The following is a 21747-nucleotide window of genomic DNA, read 5'->3' on the forward strand; positions in this document are numbered from 1 at the left end:
ATCCCAAATAGCCTGATGTGTACCCAAGCAGGAGGCTGAGCCTGAGGCCCTGCAGAAAACGCTCTGGGTTCCAGTCCTGGCATTGCCTCTATACTCCTGTGACCTCAGATCTTCAGGTGCCTCGTTGAGAAACGGGAGTGTAATGATACCTGCCTTGCCATGAGGATTAAACGGGATCATGTGTGTAGCGTGCCCAGCACCATGCTTGGCACATAGTAGTGCCCCCAAGAAATGTTAGAGGTGGAGATGATGGTGAAGTAGAAGCCTTCCATTTGTGACGTCGAGGTTTCACTTTGGCTCCAAGCCCTGCCCAGTGTCTTGCCAAAAGGTGGGGCCTCCTAAATGGAGGCATGAAGCGTTGTTATTGGTGTCCTTGCTTCTGGGCCTTGATTCTTGCTCCTGTCTGTGTATTTGCAGGCAAGTTTCTTTCCTTCTCTGGGCTGCTTTGTGGAACAAGGAATTGGACTGAGTGAGATGCAGCATCCCTTGATATTTGGAATCTGTTCAGCTTCCGCAGCTATGCCCTGCTTTGGTGGCTGGCTCTGAAGAGAGGCACAAGCCACCTTTCTCCATGTGTTGTGGAGGCTCTTATTCCAGAGGGTGATCCTGCTGACTGCAGCTCCCAGCTCACGCCTGCAGTCCTCCCACCTCAAAGCCCTATGGGCTGTCCTAGCTTCCAGGGGGTCTTACAGATGTTCACGGTCTCGAGGGGAGACTGTTTCTGCAGGCTGGGGCTGGGATTATTTCTTGGGAGGGAGTGTTATATACTATGCTCTGCTTGGAAATGGCCCCAGGAAAAGCAGCAGTTCTGGGAGGGAGCATGAGAAAGGGGAGGATCCACAGCTGGCTTTGTGGGGTTCTCCTGTATAGCATTCCTTCTGAAGCCCACAACAAGTGTAGATTTGGGATTTTTCTGGAAGGATGATGGAAAGACCAAGGACTTTAAAGGCAGACAACAAGATTTTGAATCTTGCTTCTGCCACCTTAATAACAGAGCCTCAGTTTCCCTCTGTAGAATGGGGACAATGAGATGCCTGGGTGGGAAGTTTGTGTGCGTGGATTAGGGTATGTCAGGTACCTGGCGTGGGGAAAGTGCTCTGTATATGTTAGCTTCCTTCTTTTGGGAAGGATCTGCCTTTTGGACATTCTGTAGACTGGGGAAGTGAAGATGTTTGCTTGTGGCCGTCTTCCCGGGGAGAAGTAGGGCTGAATAACAAGCTGTTACAGCCCTAAAGGGCTCTCCCTCCCCAGCTGTTTTGATTCCGGGATCAAGATTGGGGTCAGGTTCAGTGTGTGTCTGGTGTGGAGCTACCCAGGCATTTGCAAAAATCTGAGATCTGCAGCTTCCTAGGGCTGTGCAGAAGGTGTGGAGAATATGGTCTGAGTAAGGAAGGAGTGGCCTTTCTGAGCTGAGAACTTGACAAGTTACTTCTAACTTTCATTTCCTGTAAATTCCCCAAATTTCCTTCTATTTTTGATTCTAATTTTATCTCATTTTGATTGGAGAACATACTTTGTATGATTTCAACCCTTTCAAATTTATTGAGACTTGTTTTATGGCCTAATTTATGATCTATCCTGGAGAATATTCTGTGTACCCTTGAGAAGAATGGATATTCTGCTGTTGTTGAGTGGAAGGTTCTATGGATATCTGTTGGGTCTATTTGCTTTATAGTGTTCAAGTCTTCTGTTTCCTTGTTGATCTTCTGTTTAGTTGTTCTATCCATTCTTGAAAGTGAAGGCTCCAACTCTTATTGTTGAATTGTCTATTTTCCCCTTCAATTCTGACAGTTTTTGCTTCATATATTTTGGGGGCTCTGTTGTTAGGTGCAAATACATTTATAATTGTAATATCCTCTTAATGGGTAGACACATTTGTCATTATAAAGTGTCCTTCTTTGTCTCTAATAAGAGTTTTTGTCTTAAAGTCTATTTTGTCTAATATTAGCATAGCCATTCCCAGCTCTCTTTTGGTTACTGTTAGCATGGTATATCTTTTTCCATCCTCTCACTTTCAGCCTATTAGTGTCTTTAAATCTAAAGTGTGTGTCTCTTGTTAACAGTTGGATCATGGTTTTTGTTTTGTTTTGTTCTGTTTTTTTGCGGTATGCGGGCCTCTCACTGTTGTGGCCTCTCCCGTTGCGGAGCACAGGCTGCGGACGCGCAGGCTCAGCAGCCATGGCTCACGGGCCCAGCCGCTCCGCGGCATGTGGGATCTTCCCGGACCGGGACACGAACCCGTGTCCCCTGCATCGGCAGGCAGACTCTCAACCACTGCGCCACCATGGATCATGGTTTTTTTAAACCCATTTTCCCAAACTCTGCCTTTTAATTGAGGTGTTAATCTATTTACATTTAAAGTAATTATTAAAAAGGTTGGATTGATGTCTGCCATTTTTGCTATTTGCTTTCTGTCTAATGTCTTTTTTTTGTTCCTCTGTTACTCCGTTACTGTCTTCTTTTGTGTTAAATAGATACTTTTGAGTATACCATTCCAGAGCTGTAAAATGGGACAAAGAAGAGTGAGGGTTAAATAAGACATTGCCAGCAATGCACTCAGCACTGTGTTTGGCAGATAGTAGAAGCTCAGTAAACATGGGCACTCACTTGGGCCTTGGGCACTCTAAGAGCCATGGTCAGCCCTAGGGCTCATGGGACCCCTCATGCCTCCTGTGCAGGACACGACACCCTGGCAGGTGGCTCCCAGGGGAATGAGGAGCAGTGGGTCCTTGGAAACTGCACTGTGCCAGGCCCTGACCCTCCAGCCGTTCCTCTGCTCCAGCACCCGGGTGCCACCTGGGCTGCTTATGAAGCATTGTGGATTTCCCACCTTGATTTCCTCCCCGTTACCAGACCCATGAACTAATAATCTCTCAGGGTAGGTTTGAGAACCACTGCTCAACACTGACAGGCAGCAGAGTGTGATGGAGACCTGGTTTGGGCTTGGTAGGCTTGGATTAGAATCCTGGCTCCTCACAAAGGACCTCCGGCTGTGACCTGGAACAAGTTACTTTTCAGAGCCAGCGTTTCCTCATTTCTCAGATGGGGATAAGTGGTTATACAAGTGAGCAATACTCACACACATTGGACACATGGGCAGTGCTGGTGGCTACTGTTTATTGTGGCAGTTGCTCATTACAAGGGTGATTCCTGGACACAGGGCTTCTCCACCCCCCCACCCCAACCCCTGGCTCCCAAATTCCTCAAAGGCAGAAACCATTGAGCGGCGGTTCCTGGACCAGACACCGGATTACCTGACAACCAGTTCACTGCCCTCTCCATTGGGCCACACTGCCTCCAGGCCCTGCTTCTCCCAGCCTTGCTGCGGAAACAGAAGGGAATTGCAGAAGCCTTGTGAGCTGGTGGTTAATAGGGAGTAAGAGCACGAAGATTCAGAAAGGGTGAGAACAGTATGTGCCAGAGGGCTGCCTGGAAGAGGGAGGCTTTGAGGGAGGCAGGTTGTCAGTGGAGGCAGGGCTTCCAGGCAGAGGTGACAGCTCCAGCAAAGGCTCAAAGCCGGGGAACTCTCCCCAGGGTCACTTATTCCCTGTGTGTATCTCGAGCCCCAGGACAGGCCACCTTGCGTTATAATCAGTGTGTGTTTCTGTTTTCTCCCCCATTGGACTGGGGGCTCTGTGTGGGTAGGGACTGTACCTCGTCTCCTGTGTCTCCCCAGAGCCTGGCTTACAGCCAGTGCTCAGCAAATGCTTGTTGAGTGGATGAAGGGGCAGTGGGCAGACCTGCAGGGCTACAGAGGGTGTGTGTTTGTGGGAGGGCACAGTAAGCAGGGCAGGGCCATGTTAAGGGAGGTCCCTGTGAATGGCCTTCTCTGTATGTTGGTCTGGGACAGAGTCTGGCACTGGGCCTCAGGCACAGACTCCAGGGAGCCCTGCCCTAGACCTGCCGTTGAGCCAGGCCCTTCCAGAAGGGGAGGGGGGAGCTGGAGCAGCCTCTGGTGGCGTGAGCCCTGTAGGGCATAGAGAGGGTTGTGAGGCCTCATGAAGCCCGCTCCAGAGGCTCGGTCACTGCAGGGCTGGCTGCAGGGACACCTGCTTTGTCTCTTCTGGACAGAGCCTAATCTTGCCAGCTTCCATTTTACCCCCTGGGAGTCCCGAGTCCTGTAGAAGGGGGTTTCCTGAGCTGCCTGTGATCCTTTGTGGCCCTTGTCTAGGAGGGAGGCAGCCAGCGCCCCCACCCCCACCCCCACCCTGAGTATGGGCAGAAGCTGGGCCTGGAGGCTCAGTCCTTTCCTGGCTCTGCCTACGACTCAGTGTTTTCTCTCTGCCTCAGCTTCCCTTCTATAAAATGGACCTGGCTATCCTGACTTTTATGGACATCCTGAGGGTGTTTGTGGGGTAGTGGGGGAGGAGATGATAAAGGTAGATGCCTGAATGAAGCCCTGGGGGGTGCATAGTAAGGCAAAGGATTTCCTCTTACCTGTATCCCTTTAAAAGCATCTCAATGTTGGCATTTTTACAGTCAAAGCTCAAACTTCAGGCAGCTCGAACCCTGGCCAAGCCTCTGAGCCTGTCCAGCTTGATGGCTGAGCCCCTGGGACTCATGCCCTGGCCTCTAAGGGCTGAAGTTCAGTCTGGAGAAGTGATAATCCTGGGACTCTCTCTGGACTGGGAACGGGCACAACACGGGGCCTGCTCTCTCACGTCCCCAGGGGAAGTGACACTTGTGGGAGGCAGGTCCTCATCTCTGTGGCTGGCGTCTCCTTCCTTATTGGTTTTACATACGCCTTGTTGGGTGCCATGTCCAGTGGCTTGGAGAAATGGGGCCCTGCAGCCTGGGTGTGAGCTCCCAGTTAGAGGGGGTGCACACAGCATGGAGATCATCGCACTGTGCCCAGAGGCAAGGTCTACCTAGGGCTTGGGCAACTCTAGCTGGCCCAAGATGGCAATTTCAGGCCACTCGCCCAGTCTGGCTGTAGCCAAAGGCCCCAGAGTATTTGAGAGAGAGCTTTTCAGGATGTGAGTCTGGACTGGAGGGCCAGCTGGGGCCATGCAGGGCTCCTCTAGGGAGGGCCCCTCATCACTGCCCCGGGCATCCTAGCCAGATACCTCGGTGTCTTCAGGCTCAGCCCAGCCAGGTCAGAGCATGAGATAAACAGATCCACAGGCTCATGTCCCTGGCCTTGGCCTAGGCCGGAGTGGGAAGCCTTGAGGGAAGAAGAATGGGACAGGGGGCAACAGTGGGGCTGGCTCTTTGTCAGTTGTCCTGCATGTATTGTGGGGCAGTGAGTGACAGTCAAGGGGCAAGTGGCTTACGGGCCCGCAAGTAGAGGAGGATTTGTGTTCAGCTTAGTTGGATAGGACCTGGGGCCACTGATGGGATGGGATGGGGTGGGGTTAGGCGGCTGGGCCTCTTCACTTCATCTCAGCATGATGTGCTCAGGAGCTCTGATGTGCATCAGGGAGAGAGATCAGAAGTCAGGGCTGGGCAGGAGCCCACGGTGGGATACACTGGCCGTGAGCAGTGGCTCTGACTCACCTTGGGTGCAGTCTTGAATGAGCAGCCTAAGAGGCAGGTACAAGCCAAGTGCCAAGGTACAATGATCTGCAGACTCTGCCCCCTGGAGTTTGCTGTCTGCTGGGGACTAAGAAGTAGGCACCCGGAATTCAGTGTGCTGAGTCCAGTCATGGGGTTTAGGAGGTGTTATGGGCTCAGAGTATAGTACCTGGCTCAGACTTGGGATGAGGGCAGACTTCCCAGAGGAAGCAGTGTCTGAAACCTGAAAGGTGGGTAGGACTTGGTCAGATGAAAAGGTTGGGAATGTGTGCTAGGCAGAGGAACTGCCTGGGCACAGACCTGGAGGCAAAGCAGCAACAGCACTGAGTGATGGCTCCAGCGTGGAGTGTTGAGAGAAGTGGCAGGAGCCCAATCTGCAGGGACCTGTGGGCTGGATAAGGAGTTTAGACTTTGTCCTAAGACAGCCTCTTTGGTGCTCAGTGAGCTGGCTGGCCTAGAGATTCGGGGCTTTGTTGGGTGCCATATTGAAGTCTGTTTGCCTCGGGTTGGAGATGCATGAGCTGTGACTCCCCCTCTTCCTAGTGCTGAGTTTGCGGGGCCAGGGGTGGCCCAGGTAAGAGCAGGAGCTCGGAGCATTAGCTAGCCTCCCAGGGTCGGGGTGTCCTTCAGTCGGCTCTCAGCCCCAGGTCAGAGCTGAGGCCCCGCGGCCGCCGGGACCAAGTTGGGCACCCCTTTCCTGGCCTGCGTAACCTTGACTCACAACAGTCTTGTCTCTTGGATGGCCGCATTGAGCGCCCCAAGCTTGTGGGTGGCCCTGGTCCCCTCAGTGGTCATGCATGGCCTGGCCCCATTGCCCTGTGGTGAGGGCTCACTGGACTCCCCCAGCCAATGTCACGCATGCGGTTGGGGTGCTTATGGCACGTGGGGAGCAGTACGTGTTCTGGTTGCTGTCCTTGGAGGGCGTGGTGTCACCACAAGCATAGAACACCCAACAGCCTTTTCAATACCTTCCCTCACGTGTGTGCAGAATACATGTGGTTTCAGCACTGTTTTCTTTACTTATTGCACGTTGCTTCTTCGGTAGAGAGAAAGTGTTTCTCACCATAGATGCTCCTGAAAGCCCCAGAGGTCCCTGGCTGTTGAGATCAGATGCTGGCTATGTCTTCTGCCCAGGGCTGTCTGTGGTGTGGTCAGGGACTGGTTGCAGCAGTGAGGCTCCCAGAGGAAGGGAAGAGTGAATAGAGCCTTGACAGTCAGACTGATAAGAGTGGGTGTGAGTGTCTGGGGCCCCGTTATGTCTGTGGATTTCCTTTTGCAGTGTTTCTGCATCCGTTGTCAGAGGCCCTGCAGCTGGTCCCAAGGGTGAGCTGCCTGCAGGAGTTCCTCATTACACCCTCTTCCCTGCAACTTCAGGGAGTTGGCCCATCTGTTGGGAGCCTTCAGAAAGGACGGCTTGCTTCCTTTTCCTCATTGTTGAGGAAGACCAGGCAGACTTCCACCTGAGGGACAGAGGAGGGCTGGGGCAGAAGAAATGGGAGGAAGTGGCTCAGTCCTGGCCAGACTCGCAGGCTGTGAGGTATGAGTGGCGTATGAGAGCTGGCAGCCCCACCTGCAGCCACCAGAACTCAGGCAGGGGTGGGCTTGCAGGGGCTGGAGGGTCCAGGTCTGGAGAATGAGGCGGAAGTGACCAGTGCAGTCTCAGGCCTCCCTGCCAGTGGACCTCCCACACCTGCTGGCGCCTCTGTGAGGCGGCCCCCCTTCCCTTCCCTCCCTTCCTGTAGGTCTGAGGGTCTCAGCTGTACCGGCGCAGAATAGGAGAGGGTTACCTGCCTACAGTTCAGGTGAGGGGAAGGGGCTTCCTAGCGCCAGTGAGGAGGGAGATCCGTGTTGGGAAAATCCTTGCTCTGAGACTGTCGAGAGCATGCTGTGGGAGGGAGGTGTGCAGAAAGGGCCTGGTGTCTTAGCGGCATGTCTTAGGGACAGGGAATAAGAGTTTGGTCTTGGAGTCAGACGGACCTAAATTCGAGCCCTGGCTCTGCAATGTAGTTACCGTGTGACCACTGGCAATTTTTTTCAGCCCTTTAGAGCTTGTCTAGCTCACCTGTAAAATGGAGGTTAAAATAACACTGCTTCATGCTGCTTTATAAAGCTGTTGTGGGAATTAAACATGCACACACACACACCAAAAAACCATGCACAGAGTACTTAGGATCTGCCTGGCACAGGTGTATTGTTGTTGTTGTTGTTATTACAACTACTAGCTGTTACTACTACTGCTACATACCCTACTGCATACCCTGCTGCCTTGGTGTGTCCCCTCCCCTCCTACCTCCCAGGCCTCTTCCACTCTCCCCTCGCCCTCCCCCCAACAGCCCAGATACTGATCTTTCTTCTTCAAGGGTCCCAGGTCCGGGTGTCTGTGCTCTTAGCATTGTTAGCAGCCTTCCAACGGGGATGACAGGGAGGCCGCTGCAGAAGCTTCAGCCTCCCCAGAACTGGCCCCCTTGATTTCTTCTAAAGAAGTCCCTGGCCCAGCTTTGGAAACCTACTGTGGTGTCAGGAGTGAAGGGCCCCCTCGATGTGTAGGGTGGGGGGTGGGAGGCAGAGCAGACCTGACCAAGCAGCTGCAGGCCAGCCAGTGTGGACTGGGGCAGGAGCAGCCCTGCCTTGGATCCCCTTTCACAGACTCCGCCCCCATCTCCCCAACCCCAAGTGTGCAGTCGCCCTCCCCTAGGCGCTGAGCGGCCATCCCCGCGCCTGGTACCCTCCATCAGGCACGCACGCGCACGTGCACTCAGACCCATCTGCCACGTGTGCCTTCCCCTCCTCCAAGCCCCAAGCCTGTGCTGTGGCTCACCAGGCAACAGGGCTGCGATGGGGGGTGCCTGTACTGCCGGGGGGGGGGGGGGGGGGGCGGGAGGCTCCCAGTTCCCTGGAGGCACGTGGACCTGCCAACTCCCCCCCCGCCCCCCCCACAGCACGTTCTTCCTTCCTCTGTCTTGCTTCTGCAGACACACACGTACTTGTAGTTGGTTCATTCTGATTGGAGAGGCAGAGCCGGACTCTTATAGCCGGGACGGCCCCACCCTGCAGCTTCACGATGGCGCCCAGGGTTGTTTTCAGTCTGGGGGCTGGCTTTTGGGTCTCTGCTCTGTGTTGGGTTGGCTGTCAGGAAATGAGAGTTTAAAAGCAAGAGAAAGGGGTTTGTTCAGAAGGCGGTTTCTGTGGCCTCAGCACTCGCTACTTGTCCGAATCCTCCCCCGGTGGCGGGGCCTGGGTGACTTGGATGCCCTCCTAGTTTCCCCCTCCCCCAGCTTCCATATGCGAGACAAAGGGGGTGCGAGCACGGAGAGTCGCTCTCACTCACAGCAGGGCCGGGAGCTGAGGAAGGAAATGGAGGAGGAAGTTCCTCCCCTTCTGGGTGCTGGGTGAAAGTGAAAGGCAGCAGGGGGTTGGAGTGAGTCAAGGCAGCCGCGGGAGGGGAAGGGCTGGGGAGCTGCGGAAGCGTGCGGAGGAGCGATAGCACGGCAGCCTCCCTGGGGCCAGGGGCATCGCCGGGTGTAGCCAGGGCTTCATACCAGAGCCTGCCCGGCATGCCCAGCCAGCCCTCCTCTGCGCCTCTCGGCTGGTTTCCTGGGAACTCGCGGGGCTGCTAACGATGACCTGGGGTATCTGGGTTCTGACGTCTGAGGTCAGCCTGGACCTTCAGATTTATTCGCGAGGGCTTCCTGAGCTCCCCTCCTCTGCTAGACGGACTGGCTCAGGATCAGAATCTTAGCATGGGGAAGAGGTGGGCCATGTAGCTCCCACCCTCACCAACTTCCCAGAGAGGCAAACAAAACAAAAGACAAAACCAACCCTATCTGAAGAAAGAAAAAGTCTTTGAAAATACACGCAAGGTATAGGTGTAAGTTATAACTTGCATGTAAGTAATAACAACACATGTAAATTATAAAATACTGGACTCAGTTCCTCTGTAGCAGGATAAATAGAGCAATCTTTTTTTTTTTTTTAATCAAGTTAGAAAACAACCACAGGAACACTGTGAGCACTTTAGTCACACCATGTCGTGGAGAAACCTTCTGGACCTAAGTTCTAGAAATCTGCATCCCCCCCTCAGTTTCGTAGCTATATTCTTCCTTTGCTCAAGATGCCAGGAGCTCTTTGGCAGTGGAGGAGGATGGGTGGGGACTGCTGACCAGCTACCAGGCCAGATCCTGTCTCCAGTCAGCCCAGGTTGCAAAACAGGTTTCTATTCCATGCTCGGTTGGGGAACACTAGCAGCCACAGTTCCACCCAGCAGCTCCTCCCAGGGGTGGGGTTAGGACTGCACACACGCTTCGGGGCCTCACCTACGTGCCTCAGTGTAAAGGACGTGGACCCAGGACTCTGCAAGGGCCCGGTGGACCTCCCGACCCATAGGCTGCACAGTTGGGAATGACTAATGTTTTCTCCATTTCCTGTCTGAGAGGTGCATGGACTGTCAGAGGAGGCATTGGCTGAAAACACTCCTGCGGGGTCTACTGGGGAGGCCACTGCCTGGACAGATGTGAGAGGACCTGCTTGGCTGCCCAGTAGGCTGGGGCCTGGCTTCAGACGAGTAGGGAACCCAGCATGGCCTCTGTTACCCCTTATCCCAGCTTGACTGCAGGGGCTCAGGCTGGATCTCAGCCCCACTTGCCCCCTCGGCGGGTGCTTTTGCGCAAGTTACACAACCAAACGCAGCAGTCCTGGCCACTAACCAGGAGGGCGAGGTGGTGGGACAAGGGGGAGTCCCAGAGCACCCTGGGGGATGTTGCCGCCTTCTGGTAGCTCCCCCAAGGTCCTGGCTCCTGCCTCACCGATGCTCTGTGACCTTGGGCTTGTCCCCAGGAGGCAGTGGAACTGTAGGACCCTTGAGACCCTCCCCTCACACTTGTGCTGCCCTCTGGGGCATCCTGGGAGGCTGTGGCTGACACTATTACTGTTCTTCTGTCTGCAGGCTCCAGGGCCCTGTGGAGCATCATGAACTGGGAACAGTAGAGGAGCCTGAGAGCCTCTCTGCAAAAAGGAAGGAAGCGCCAGCAGTTCTTTCTCCCCGTGCCCGACCGCATCATCCAGCGTTTCCTCTGCCCCCTCTGGCTGCTGGACTAGGGCCAAGCTTCCAGCAGGACCATCCCCCCGGGGATGGGCGACTGGTGAAGTAGGTCTCACTGCCGGGGCCCAATTGGCCACACCATGAACCTCCAGGCCCAGCCCAAGGCTCAGAACAAGCGGAAGCGTTGCCTCTTTGGGGACCAGGAACCAGCTCCCAAGGAGCAGCTCCAACCCCTGCAAGCACCACAGCAGCCCCCGGCCCCTCCACCGTCCAGAGTGAAGGAGGAGCCTTACTTTGCGCACGAGGGTCCGGCAGGGGCTGCCCCCGCCTCCCAGCCTGTGGAACTGCCACCTTCCAACAGCCTGGCCCTGCTGAACTCCGTGGTGTATGGGTCTGAGCGAACCATGTTGTCTCAGCAGGTGGGCTCGGTCAAGTGGCCCAACTCTGTGATGGCTCCAGGGCGGGGCCCGGAGCGTGGAGGGGTTGGGGGTGTCAGTGACAGCGGCTGGCAGCAGCAGCCGGGCCAGCCTCCGCCCCACTCGACATGGAATCGCCACAGCCTCCCCCTTTACAGTGGACCCAAGGGAAGCCCTCATCCTGGCATGGGGGTCTCCACCTACTATAACCACCCTGAGCCACTGAAGCGGGAGAAAGCAGGGGGGCCACAGCTGGACCGCTTTGGGAACGCTGTGCGGCCGATGGTGCCGCAGAAGGTGCAGCTGGAGGTTGGGCGGCCCCAGGCACCCCTGAACTCTTTCCATGTGGCCAAGAAGCCGCCGAACCAGACGCTGCCCCTGCAGCCCTTCCAGCTGGCGTTCGGCCACCAGGTGAACCGGCAGGTCTTCCGGCAGGGCCCATCGCCGCCCAACCCCGTCGCCGCCTTCCCACCGCAGAAGCAGCAGCAGCAGCAGCAGGCGGCCCTGCCCCAGATGCAGCTCTTTGAGAACTTCTACCCCATGCAGCAGCCGCCCTCTCAGCAGCCCCAGGACTTTGGCCTGCAGCCGGCCGGGCCGCTGAGTCAGTCCCACCTGGCTCACCACAGCCTGGCACCCTACCCCTTCCCCCCAAACCCTGACATGAACCCAGAACTGCGCAAGGCCCTCCTGCAGGAGTCAGCCCCGCAGCCTGTGCTACCTCAGGCCCAGATCGCCTTTCCCCGCCGTTCCCGCCGCCTCTCTAAGGAGGGCGTCCTGCCTTCCACCACCCTGGATGGGGCTGGCACCCAACCTGGGCAGGATCCCGCCAGCAACCTGTTCCTGCACCACTGGCCCCTGCAGCAGCCGCCGCCCGGCCCCCTGGGGCAGCCCCATCCTGAAGCTCTGGGATTCCCGCTGGAGCTGAGGGAGTCGCAGTTGCTGTCGGACGGGGAGAGACTGGCACCCAATGGCCGGGAGCGGGAGGCTCCTGCCATGGGCAGCGAGGAGGGCACGCGGGCTGTGGGCACAGGGGACTGTGGGCAGGTGCTACGGGGTGGGGTGATCCAGAGCACTCGACGGAGGCGCCGGGCGTCCCAGGAGGCCAATTTGCTGACCCTGGCCCAGAAGGCAGTGGAGCTGGCCTCACTGCAGAACACAAAGGTGAGAGCGGCATGGGCTGGGGACAGACCTGGCGGAGGGCAGGGCGAGCTGTGTCTGGGGCCAGGGAAGAGCAAGTGACTCCAGGGTCACAAGGGCAGTTTTCTCCCTTCATTGAACGAAATGAAAGAACCCATCCATTTCAGGGAGTTCTGAACTCTCTGCATGCAAAGAATCTCTAAGTAGGTGTATCCATACCTGAAGGGCAGATGGGTTTTATACACACGCAGGGTTGCAGGCAGGAAAATGCAATACACCATCGTGGGTTGCCTTCTTCATTTGGGACTTGCAGGGTTGGAAGTAGAGGGAGGTGAAACCATTTCCAGATCCAGTGTGCTAAAAGACAGGAATGTGGTAGTGGTTACACAGGTGGTTATACTTGTCAAAATACATCAAACTATAATTTAAAATAGGTGCATTCTGTTGTGTGTAAATTATACAGCAATTAAGTTGATTGGAAAGAAAAGACAGTCTAAATGGGGAAGAAGAATGAATAGAATTTGAGCACCTGTGTTGTACTTGGAGTTTCTTATCTTTGATCACAAGTAATTTCTCATCAAACCCTATGAGAGGAATGCTGGCATTTATCCCATTTTATTGCTAAAGAAGCTAAGGCCCAAGTGGGATTTCCCAAGGTCACAAAGGTAGGACAGAAGCTAGTATCTGACTCCAAAGCCAGTGTTTGCCCCTTCCCTCACTGGAGGTCTCAACCCTCGAAGCCTATAGGACCAGACCTATATGTAGGAGGCTGCGGAACTTGACTTCACTCCAGCCAGTTGCCAGTGGGGAAATAGATCCAAAGACCACCCTTACCTTGGCACAGGTTCCTTGCTTGCTTTCTTTTGCAGAGATATGTTTTGAATATGTAGATACTATTTCACATGCCATGCACCGTGTAGACCAAGCAAAACACATCGATTAGCCACTTTTGGCCTGAGTTGGCCATCTGGGGATTCCTGCTCCAGGCCAGGATGGGAGAACCTGGCAGAAGGGAGGTTATGGAGAGTATCTGGGAATATGGTGGGGGAAAAGGTGGTCAGGGAAAGGCCAGGTTGCCAAAGACCATTGGGAACCGTCATGGGTGTTTGAGTCCCTGAATCAAACGGGATTAGGGGTCCCGGACCAGCAGATCAGGACTTACCTTCTAACCGTCTCCATTTCCTCTCTCTCTCCTTCTCCAGGATGCCAGTGGCTCTGAGGAGAAGCGGAAAAGTGTATTGGCTTCAACTACCAAGTGTGGGGTGGAGTTTTCTGAGCCTTCCTTAGCTGCCAAGCGAGCACGAGAGGACAGCGGGATGGTACCCCTCATAATCCCAGTGTCTGTGCCTGTGCGGGCTGTGGACCCAACTGAGGCAGCCCAAGCTGGAGGTGTTGACGAGGATGGAAAGGGTCCTGAACAGAACCCCACTGAACACAAGCCGTCGGTCATCGTCACCCGCAGGCGGTCCACCCGTATCCCCGGGACTGATGCCCCAGCTCAGGTATGAGAGGCGCCCCATGCAAGCAGCTCAGTACCTGGGTGCTCCTGGTGACCTAATATTATATGGGAAAAGGGAGAACATGGCAGTATAGGAGGGATTCAAGTCACCCGTGGGGATATTATTTATATTTTCCAAACAAAACTTTTGGACAAATGAACTTATGAGGGACAAAGAGACAATTTTATACTTGAAATTTGGACTGTTTAGGAAAATCCAGAATGTATGAATCTCTTATTTCAGGTCAGCAAATTTTGATTTGGCCTCTAATGTGGGTCAGGCCTTGTGCTAGGTACTGGGATATAGAAATGTTTGCTTGTTCTGTCAGTACAAACATGTATGTTGTACTCTCCCACTAAGATTGTTTTGTCTATTTTTTCTTAGTTCTGTCAGTATTAGTTTTATACATTTTGATGCAATGTTAATTGCATACTTATTTAGAACTGGATTAGACACTTTATCATGAAATGTTTCTTTTTTTATTTTTAGTAATCTTTTTGCCTTATAAAGTCTACTTTGTCAGATATTTCTCTTTCTTTCCCTTAGTGTGGGTGGGAGGAGGATGGGATGTGTATCTTTTCCATCTTTTTACTTTCAGCCTTTCTGTATCCTACTTAAGGTATATCTTTCAACTGGATTTATAATTGGGGTTTGTTATCATCTGTTCTAACAACCTTTGTCTTTTCGTTAGAGCATTGATACAGTTTACATTTAATGTAATTACTGATAAACTTTGGTTTAAATCTGCCATCCACTTATCCCATCCTGCCTTTTCTTTCTTCCTTTTTTTTCCTCTTTTTTTGTTTTCCTTTCGATTGATTGGGTTTGTTATTCCATTTCCCCTCTTTATTAATTTATTAGTTATATACTTATGTATTACTTCTTTAGTGATTACCATAGCAGCCTTTATTACCTGGATTTCTATTAGAGAATTAAGCCCTACAGAAGGGGATTTGAGTGACCATTTTCTCAATTATCTGGAGGATGGTACATAGCTAGTACCATTCTAGAGATGTAGGAGAGAAGTCACCTTATTACATAGTGAATGCCTTATGATATTAGAGCTTAATCCTCTGGTTGAGAAGCGTTCCTAGAGATTAAAATGCATTCTTAGCTTATTGAAATCTAATGTAAGTTAGTGCTTTGCCTCTTCTTGGACAATGCAGAGTTCTTATAACCCTTTAACTCCATTTTCCCCTAACCCCTAACTTGTAGAATTATTGACATGACTTTTCATTCTCCCTATATTTTAACATTGATAGGACATTATAACATTATGGTTTTGTTCAGTTGTTGTTCATTTTAGATTTATTCAAATACTTAAGAGTGTTTTGTTGCTTTTTATTTCTTCTCATATCTCCAAGCTTCCATCTCAGTTCATTTATATGCTGTTTGAAGAACATCCCTTAGTATTTCCTTTAGTTCCTTTAGTGTGAGTCTGTTAGTGATAAATTTTATTAGTCTTTGATTGTCTGAAAATGTTTTTATTTCATCTTCATTTTTGAAGGATAACTTTGCTGGGTAGAGAATTCTGTGTTGGTAGTTTTTTTTTTTCTTTGCACTTTAAAGATGTCATTCCATTGTTTTCAGGCTTCTATTGTAGGTACAGTATTGAGAAATCACTATAATCCATATTGTTGCTCCTTTGAATGTAAGGTATCTTTTTATCTTGTTGTTTTAAGATTTTTTTTTTGGTCATTGGTTTTCAGCAGTTTTGCTGTGAAACCTAAGTATTGTTCTCTTTGTATTTATCCTGTTTAGAGTGCTTCTGCTCCATATTCTCTCTCCTCTCCTTCTGGGACTCCAGTTACACGTTTTGTTAGTGCTTTTCACTGTATCCCCTATTTTGTCTGTCATGCACTTTTCTATGTTTTCCATTTCTTTTTTTTTTTTTAAGTCTGACTTATCTTTCAGTTCACCAGTTCTCTCTTTAGCTGTGTCTAATATGTTGTTAAGCCCATTCATTGAACTCTTGTCTTCAGTTATTTTATTTTTCAGTAACCTGATCTTTCATTTGGTTCATTTTTAGAGTTTCTAGTTCTTTGATGAGATTCTCAACCTTGCCTTTTATTTTATTGCATAACGTAAGCATAGTTTTCTTTTCTTTTCTTTTTTTTTTTTTCCTTTTTTGGCCACACCGCATGACTTGTGGGATCTTAGTTCCCCGACCAGGGATTGAACATGGGCCCCAGCAGTGAAAGCGCCCAGTTCCAACCACTGGACCTCCAGGGAATTCCCAAGCATAGTCTTCTTAAAGTTTATGTCTCATAGCTCCGTTAGTGGGATCCCTGTGGGTCTGTGTTCATTATCTGCTATTTCTTGTTTTTAAATCACATCTTACTCTTTTGTATATCTGGCTATTTTTTATTGAATGTCAGACATTATATATGAAAAATTGTTGAGGTAATTAAAGACTCTGGATGCTGTTCTCCTCTACTGGAGAGGATTTGTCTTTGCATCTGACAGGTAGCAAAGAGCACAAGCAATCCTGGATTACTTTAACTTAATCAGATGATTTGAAGCTGGGCATTATTCCATTTGAGAACTAATCTATATCTGATTCACCTTTATTCTGAGGATATAGCCCTTTGGAGCCCCAATCCAAAGCCTAGGGGTTCACCAGGCTCTCCTTCCTTGGCAAGCTCTAAACTCCAGTTTTTATTCTGCTGGCTCCTTGAATTTATTAAAAGCTTTACCCAGTTTCTCAGCCTCTCCGTTGTCTCTTCCATAACAGCATCTATCTCTAGGGAAAACACAATTCTAAATGCTGGGCTCACCTTTTTGGCTTTCCTTTTTTTTCCCTGGATCTTGGCCGTTTAATTCTTTGCCAACTAATTTGTTCTCTGGTACCTGCAGAAATGTGGTTTTGTACAGCATCTAGATTTTATTAGTCATTCGCAACTGGAGGGTTGGCCTGCGTGCCTGTTGTCTGTAACAGAAAGGAGAGCTCCAAGATCATCATGAGTAGCACAGTCTCTGCTCTCTGGAATCTTGTTCTCTGGTTGGGGGAGAGTTTGTGGTGGAGGCTGGAGCCTTGGGCAGCTTGTCCCGAGGATGGCAGGAAAGAGCCTGAGCAACTACACAGCTCAACATACCCATTTCATAGATGAGGAGATAGGTCCAGAAAAGGCCAGAGGCTTACCTAAGATCATACAGCCAAGTAGCGGCAGAGCTAGCCCTAGAATTTGGATCTCTTGAATCCTGCCTGAGGACTCTCACTATACCAGGCTTTTGGGGAGGTCTTTCTCTTTCTCTTTCTCTCTCTTTGTGTTACAGACATTTTCAATCATGCACAGAAGTAGAGAAAATGGTATAATGAGTCCTAATATTTAGCCATCACCCTCTTTTACAGTTTTCAAAATACAACCAGTCTTCTTTCATTTGTACCTCTACTTCTCCCTGCCACTGGATTTTTTTTGAAGCAAATCCCAAACATCACATCATTCCATCCATAAATACTTTGGTTTTGTACCTGAAGTACACCATACATAAGGATTCTTTCCCTCCCTTCCTTCCTCCCTTCCTTCCTCCTTTTCCTTTTCTCCCTTCCTCTCTTCCTTCCTTCCTTCCCTCCCTCCCTCCTTCCTTCCTCCCTCCCTCCCTCCCTCCCTCCCTTCCTTCCTTCCTTCCCACGTCATCACACCTAAAAAATCAATATGAGGGCTTCCCTGGTGGCGCAGTGGTTAAGAATCCGCCTGCCAATGCAGGGGACACGGGTTCGAGCCCTGGTCCAGGAAGATCCCACATGCCGCGGAGCAGCTAAGCCCGTGTGCCACAATTACTGAGCCTGTGCTCTAGAGCCCGCAAGCCACAACTACTGAAGTCCACACTAGTAGAGCCCGTGCTCCACAAGAGAAGCCACCGCAATGAGAAGCCCGTGCACTGCAACAAAGAGTAACCCCCGCTCGCCACAACTAGAGAAAGCCCGTGCGCAGAAACGAAGACCCAATGCAGCCTAAATAAATAAACAATCAATATGAAAAATATTGTCAAATATTTAGAATAGTTTAAATCCATTTTCCCTATAAAATCACAAATAATTAAGAGCTAGCTTGAGTTCATGTTGGATTTCTTGTCTAGAAGTTTGGGGGCCTTTGGCTCCACTGCATTTTTTTCTGTGCAATCATATTGTTCCCCTTAGGGGGAGAGAATGAGCAATGTCATTTCTTCCTAGTCTGTAAAAGAGCAGAGAGGGCACAGATGGCTAAAAGACATGGCCAAGGCTCATGGGGACTCAGGGCCCTCTGCTGGAAGGTCTTGTGGGAGCTGGAACCTGGGACGGGGAGAAAGCCTGTTGTTCCTGGGCCCAGTCAGCGTGGCCAGTCTCACCTGTGCACCCAGGGAGATGATCGATGTCACTCACTCGTGTAGGCCTCCATTCACTCTTGAGAGGATAGGGATGCAGCAAGGAAAGGCCTCTGTTCCTGTACAGCCCTGCCCTCTATTCTGTATGGAGGCCCACAAGGCATACCAAGCAGGGAGAAGGGTAAGCCAGAAGGACTAACCTTTGACAGCAAAGGTAGGACTAATACTATGAGAATAAAAGTTCTTCAAGGACAGGGCTGTCCTGTTCACTCTGTGGTGCCATGCCTAGCTTGGGTCTTGGCACGCGATATGGGCCTCCATGTAACGCAGAGCTTGGAGTTTAAGTAGTGATAGCAGTCAGTATTGATAGAGTAATTACTATGTAGCAGGTACTGTTCTCAGTGATTTCCATGTATTCATTTATTTAGTCCTCATAGCTACCCCGTTAGGTAGGCGTTTGTTATTCCCATGTTAAAAATGGTAATGCACACAGAGTTAAGTATCTTAAGTGGTGATTAAAGGAAGTAGATCCCAGTCCAAGCAATCCAGTTCCGGGGCCTGGCCCTGAACTACAATAGTTCCCTGCCCTGTAGCATACTTTACAGCAGGGGTTGGCAACTATGACCGGTGAACCAAATCCAGCCCTAAGACTGTTTTTTACACTTTTCAAAGGATTATTTTAAAAGGGCAGGAGGTGGGGTCAGGAGAAGAAGAATATGCCCCAAAGAATACGTGTGTGGCCTACGAAGCCTGAAATATATACTATCTGGCCCTTGACAGAGACAGTGTGCTGACCCCTGCCCTAGAGGAGGCAGTAAGAAGGGCGTTAGGATCTGCTTCCTGTCTCAGGCTTGCCTTAGTGGGTGTGGTGGGCAGACTAAGTTCCAAAGGTGAAACTGGCAAGCAGTGGTCAAGACTTCAGTTTTTATGGGGCTTCCCTGGTGGCGCAGTGGTTGAGAGTCCGCCTGCCGATGCAGGGCACACGGGTTCGTGCCCCGGTCCGGGAAGATCCCACATGCCGCGGAGCGGCTGGGCCCGTGAGCCATGGCCGCTGAGCCTGCGCGTCCGGAGCGTGTGCTCCGCAACGGGAGAGGCCACAGCGGTGAGAGGCCCGCGTACCGCAAAAAAAAAAAAAAAAAAAAGACTTCAGTTTTTCCCAGGTTGTAGGTGGCTGAGCCATCTTGGCCTGTTTCCTTCTCCAGGCTGAGGACATGAACGCCAAGTTGGAGGGGGAACCTTCAGTGCGGAAACCAAAGCAGCGGCCGAGGCCTGAGCCTCTGATCATCCCCACCAAGGCGGGCACTTTCATCGCCCCTCCCGTCTACTCCAACATCACCCCGTACCAGAGCCACCTGCGCTCCCCTGTCCGCCTAGCTGACCACCCCTCCGAGCGGAGCTTTGAGCTGCCCCCCTATACACCACCCCCCATCCTCAGCCCCGTGCGGGAAGGCTCCGGACTCTATTTCAATGCCATCATGTCGACCAGCAGCATCCCAGCCCCTCCTCCCATCACGCCAAAGAGTGCCCATCGCACCCTGCTCCGGTCTAGTGAGTGATCCCCCCTCAGCAGCCGTGAGGGCAGGCATTGTGGGAGGGCGGTGGGTAGGGAAGACTCAGCTTCTGGCACTGCCGGGGTTGGGCTGGAATGCCATGGGAAAAGGGGCTCTACTTCTACTGTCTCCTTTGAGAGAGAGAAGGAGGTTGTCCTGGCTCAAGTACACGCTGTGGTTGGGGAGAGGAGGTGTCAGCCCAACTGCTTGGACTTAAATCCCAATGCCACAATTTACTGTTCCATCCCCTGTGGAAGTGATTTAAACTCCCTGGGTCTCAGTTTCTTCAGCATGTAAATGAGGATGTTAGTAGTGTTTGGTTAATGATGAAATTGCCAATATGTATTCAGCTATTTTTAGAACCACAAACAGCAGTTTCCTATGGTTCAACCTAATAGCTACCTCAGAGGGTTGTGGTGAGGTCCAGATGCATTAACACACGTAAAGCACTTTACGTTGTGCCTGGTGTGTCACATTTGTTCTTAATATTAGGTGGCAGATCCTGTCTCCTGTGTCTCTTGAACAGTCATTTTGGCCCAGAGCAGACCTTTTGGCTGGCCTGGGTGGTGAATTGCTGAAAAATGTTGCCCACTCCATACAAGAATTCATTTCCCCTGAAAAATGGGGTAATCCTATCTCAGGGTGATAGAGACGATGGAGAGTAATCCCGACCAGAGGTAGCACAGAGGTGAGGCAGTGCGGTCCTGGGATTAACCTCTGACCCTGACCTCATCGTGGCATGCCTCTCTGGTGCCCTCTGGTGTCTGGGTGAGAAATGGCTCACCCTGGGCTGGCTGGCCTTTGGCTCTTCCACTTCTACTGGAAGCTTGGAAGCTTCTCTCCATGCCTAGGTTGTGCAGGAAGAAGTCGCTGTTGAGACCAGCTTGGCGGCAAAGAAGAGGTCTGTCCATCCATGAGGATTTTCTTGCACTCGGGTGTAAAGCCTGAACTGGGTCCTGTGAGGGCACCAGTAATGTGTGGGACACCGTGGTCTGTTCTAAAGAGAGTGCTGGGTCATTAGGGCGTTGACTTGAAAGCCTGGGAGACAGGAAAGCAGAAGTTTCAGGCAGAGTGGGATCAGCAGTCAGTGAGTGAAGCCTGCAGAGGCTGCTAGCCCTAGTGGTGAGGAAAGCATTTATTGAAGAGAGGGTGGGGCTAAAGCTGAGCCTGAACTAGGAAGCAGGTGGGGAGGGCACACTAGGCAGAAGAAAGGAGAGGTGCAAAGGCCCAGAGGTGGGACTGTGCAGGGAGCGCGAGGGGCCATGAGGGAGCAGCCTGCAGAGATGGACGGTCCAGGCAAGGCGGTGGTGGGATGCATAGCTGGCAGGGGAACCGCCTTGAACACTGAGCTGAGGAGTTGAAGTTTTCTCTCAGGTTGCAGAGAGGAGTCAGCAGATTTTGCTTTTGGAGCAAGAGAGTGTCTTGATCACGCAGGGCGTTAAGATTAGCTCGGGAGAAACCAAGGCAGAGAACCCAGCAAGGAAGTGAGAAGATAATTATGAAACAGTGATCTCCTTCACCACCTCGTTTGTGTGGCGGAAGTTTCAGCCTCTCTACTAGAGCAACCATAGTTGAATGCTGGACTTAATGCTGTACTGTGGGCGCTCCCGGGGCAGAACATGGCTCTAGTAGTGGAACTGGTAGCAGTAGTAATAAGAGTAGCTAATATTTATCGAGGGCTCAGCTTTGTGCATGATTTCATTCAATCCTCACATCAACCTAGGGAGATAGGTAGCAACAGCCCCTTTCAGCAGGCGTGAAAACGGAGGCACCCACGTATTTGGTAAAGTCACAGCTGGTTGTCACCATTGCAGGCTGCAGAGCCAGGACTCAGGGTGCCTGATTTCCCAGTGTGAACCTCAGAGTCACTGCTGTGGCTCTTGTGCGTAAAGAGCAGCCACCTAGGGTTGGAGAGGGTGGCTTTGCTGAAGCGCAGAGGGTGCCATTTTCTAACCTGCCTTTTGTCCCATAGATAGCGCTGAAGTCACCCCGCCTGTCCTCTCTGTGATGGGGGAGGCCACCCCAGTGAGCATCGAGCCGTAAGTTCAGCCCAGCCTCTGGCTCGGGGGGTGAGGGTGGCCAGCTGGAGTCCGGTGCATGCAGGTGGGCCCTACGAGGAAGAGGAGGCTTCTGTGGGCTGGGGGCTGAGCAGACCTCTCTGGGCTTCTGCACTTAGCCCTGGGCTTCACTGATCCCCACCCCAGCTTCTGTGTGGAAGTCACAGGGAAGGAAAGGACCAGCTCAGTTTGAATTTGCCTCTGAGGAGAATTAGAAGGGCAGTCCAAGAG

At 51.8% G+C, this 21747-nt stretch overlaps 1 protein-coding gene across 7 annotated transcripts in view; it reads left to right on the forward strand.

The window, feature by feature from the left end:
- Window positions 1–21747, forward strand: part of MIDEAS (mitotic deacetylase associated SANT domain protein) — a 67514-nt gene that overhangs the window by 34204 nt on the left and 11563 nt on the right. For 5 of the 7 annotated variants that reach the window (XM_079909007.1, XM_079909009.1, XM_079909006.1 and 2 more), the window contains 4 exons: window positions 10457–12129; window positions 13308–13607; window positions 19112–19457; window positions 21432–21498. In XM_079909007.1, coding sequence (XP_079765133.1) covers window positions 10693–12129; window positions 13308–13607; window positions 19112–19457; window positions 21432–21498 — 2150 coding nt within the window. In that variant the 5' untranslated portion in view covers window positions 10457–10692. Of the gene's footprint in view, window positions 1–8740; window positions 9401–10456; window positions 12130–13307; window positions 13608–19111; window positions 19458–21431; window positions 21499–21747 lie in introns of those variants that run through there. The other 2 variants (XM_079909010.1, XM_079909011.1) reach the window with 2 other exon arrangements.

Source organism: Stenella coeruleoalba (genome assembly GCF_951394435.1).
Source record: "Stenella coeruleoalba genome assembly, chromosome: 2".
In the NCBI taxonomy this organism is placed as follows: Eukaryota; Metazoa; Chordata; class Mammalia; order Artiodactyla; family Delphinidae; genus Stenella; species Stenella coeruleoalba.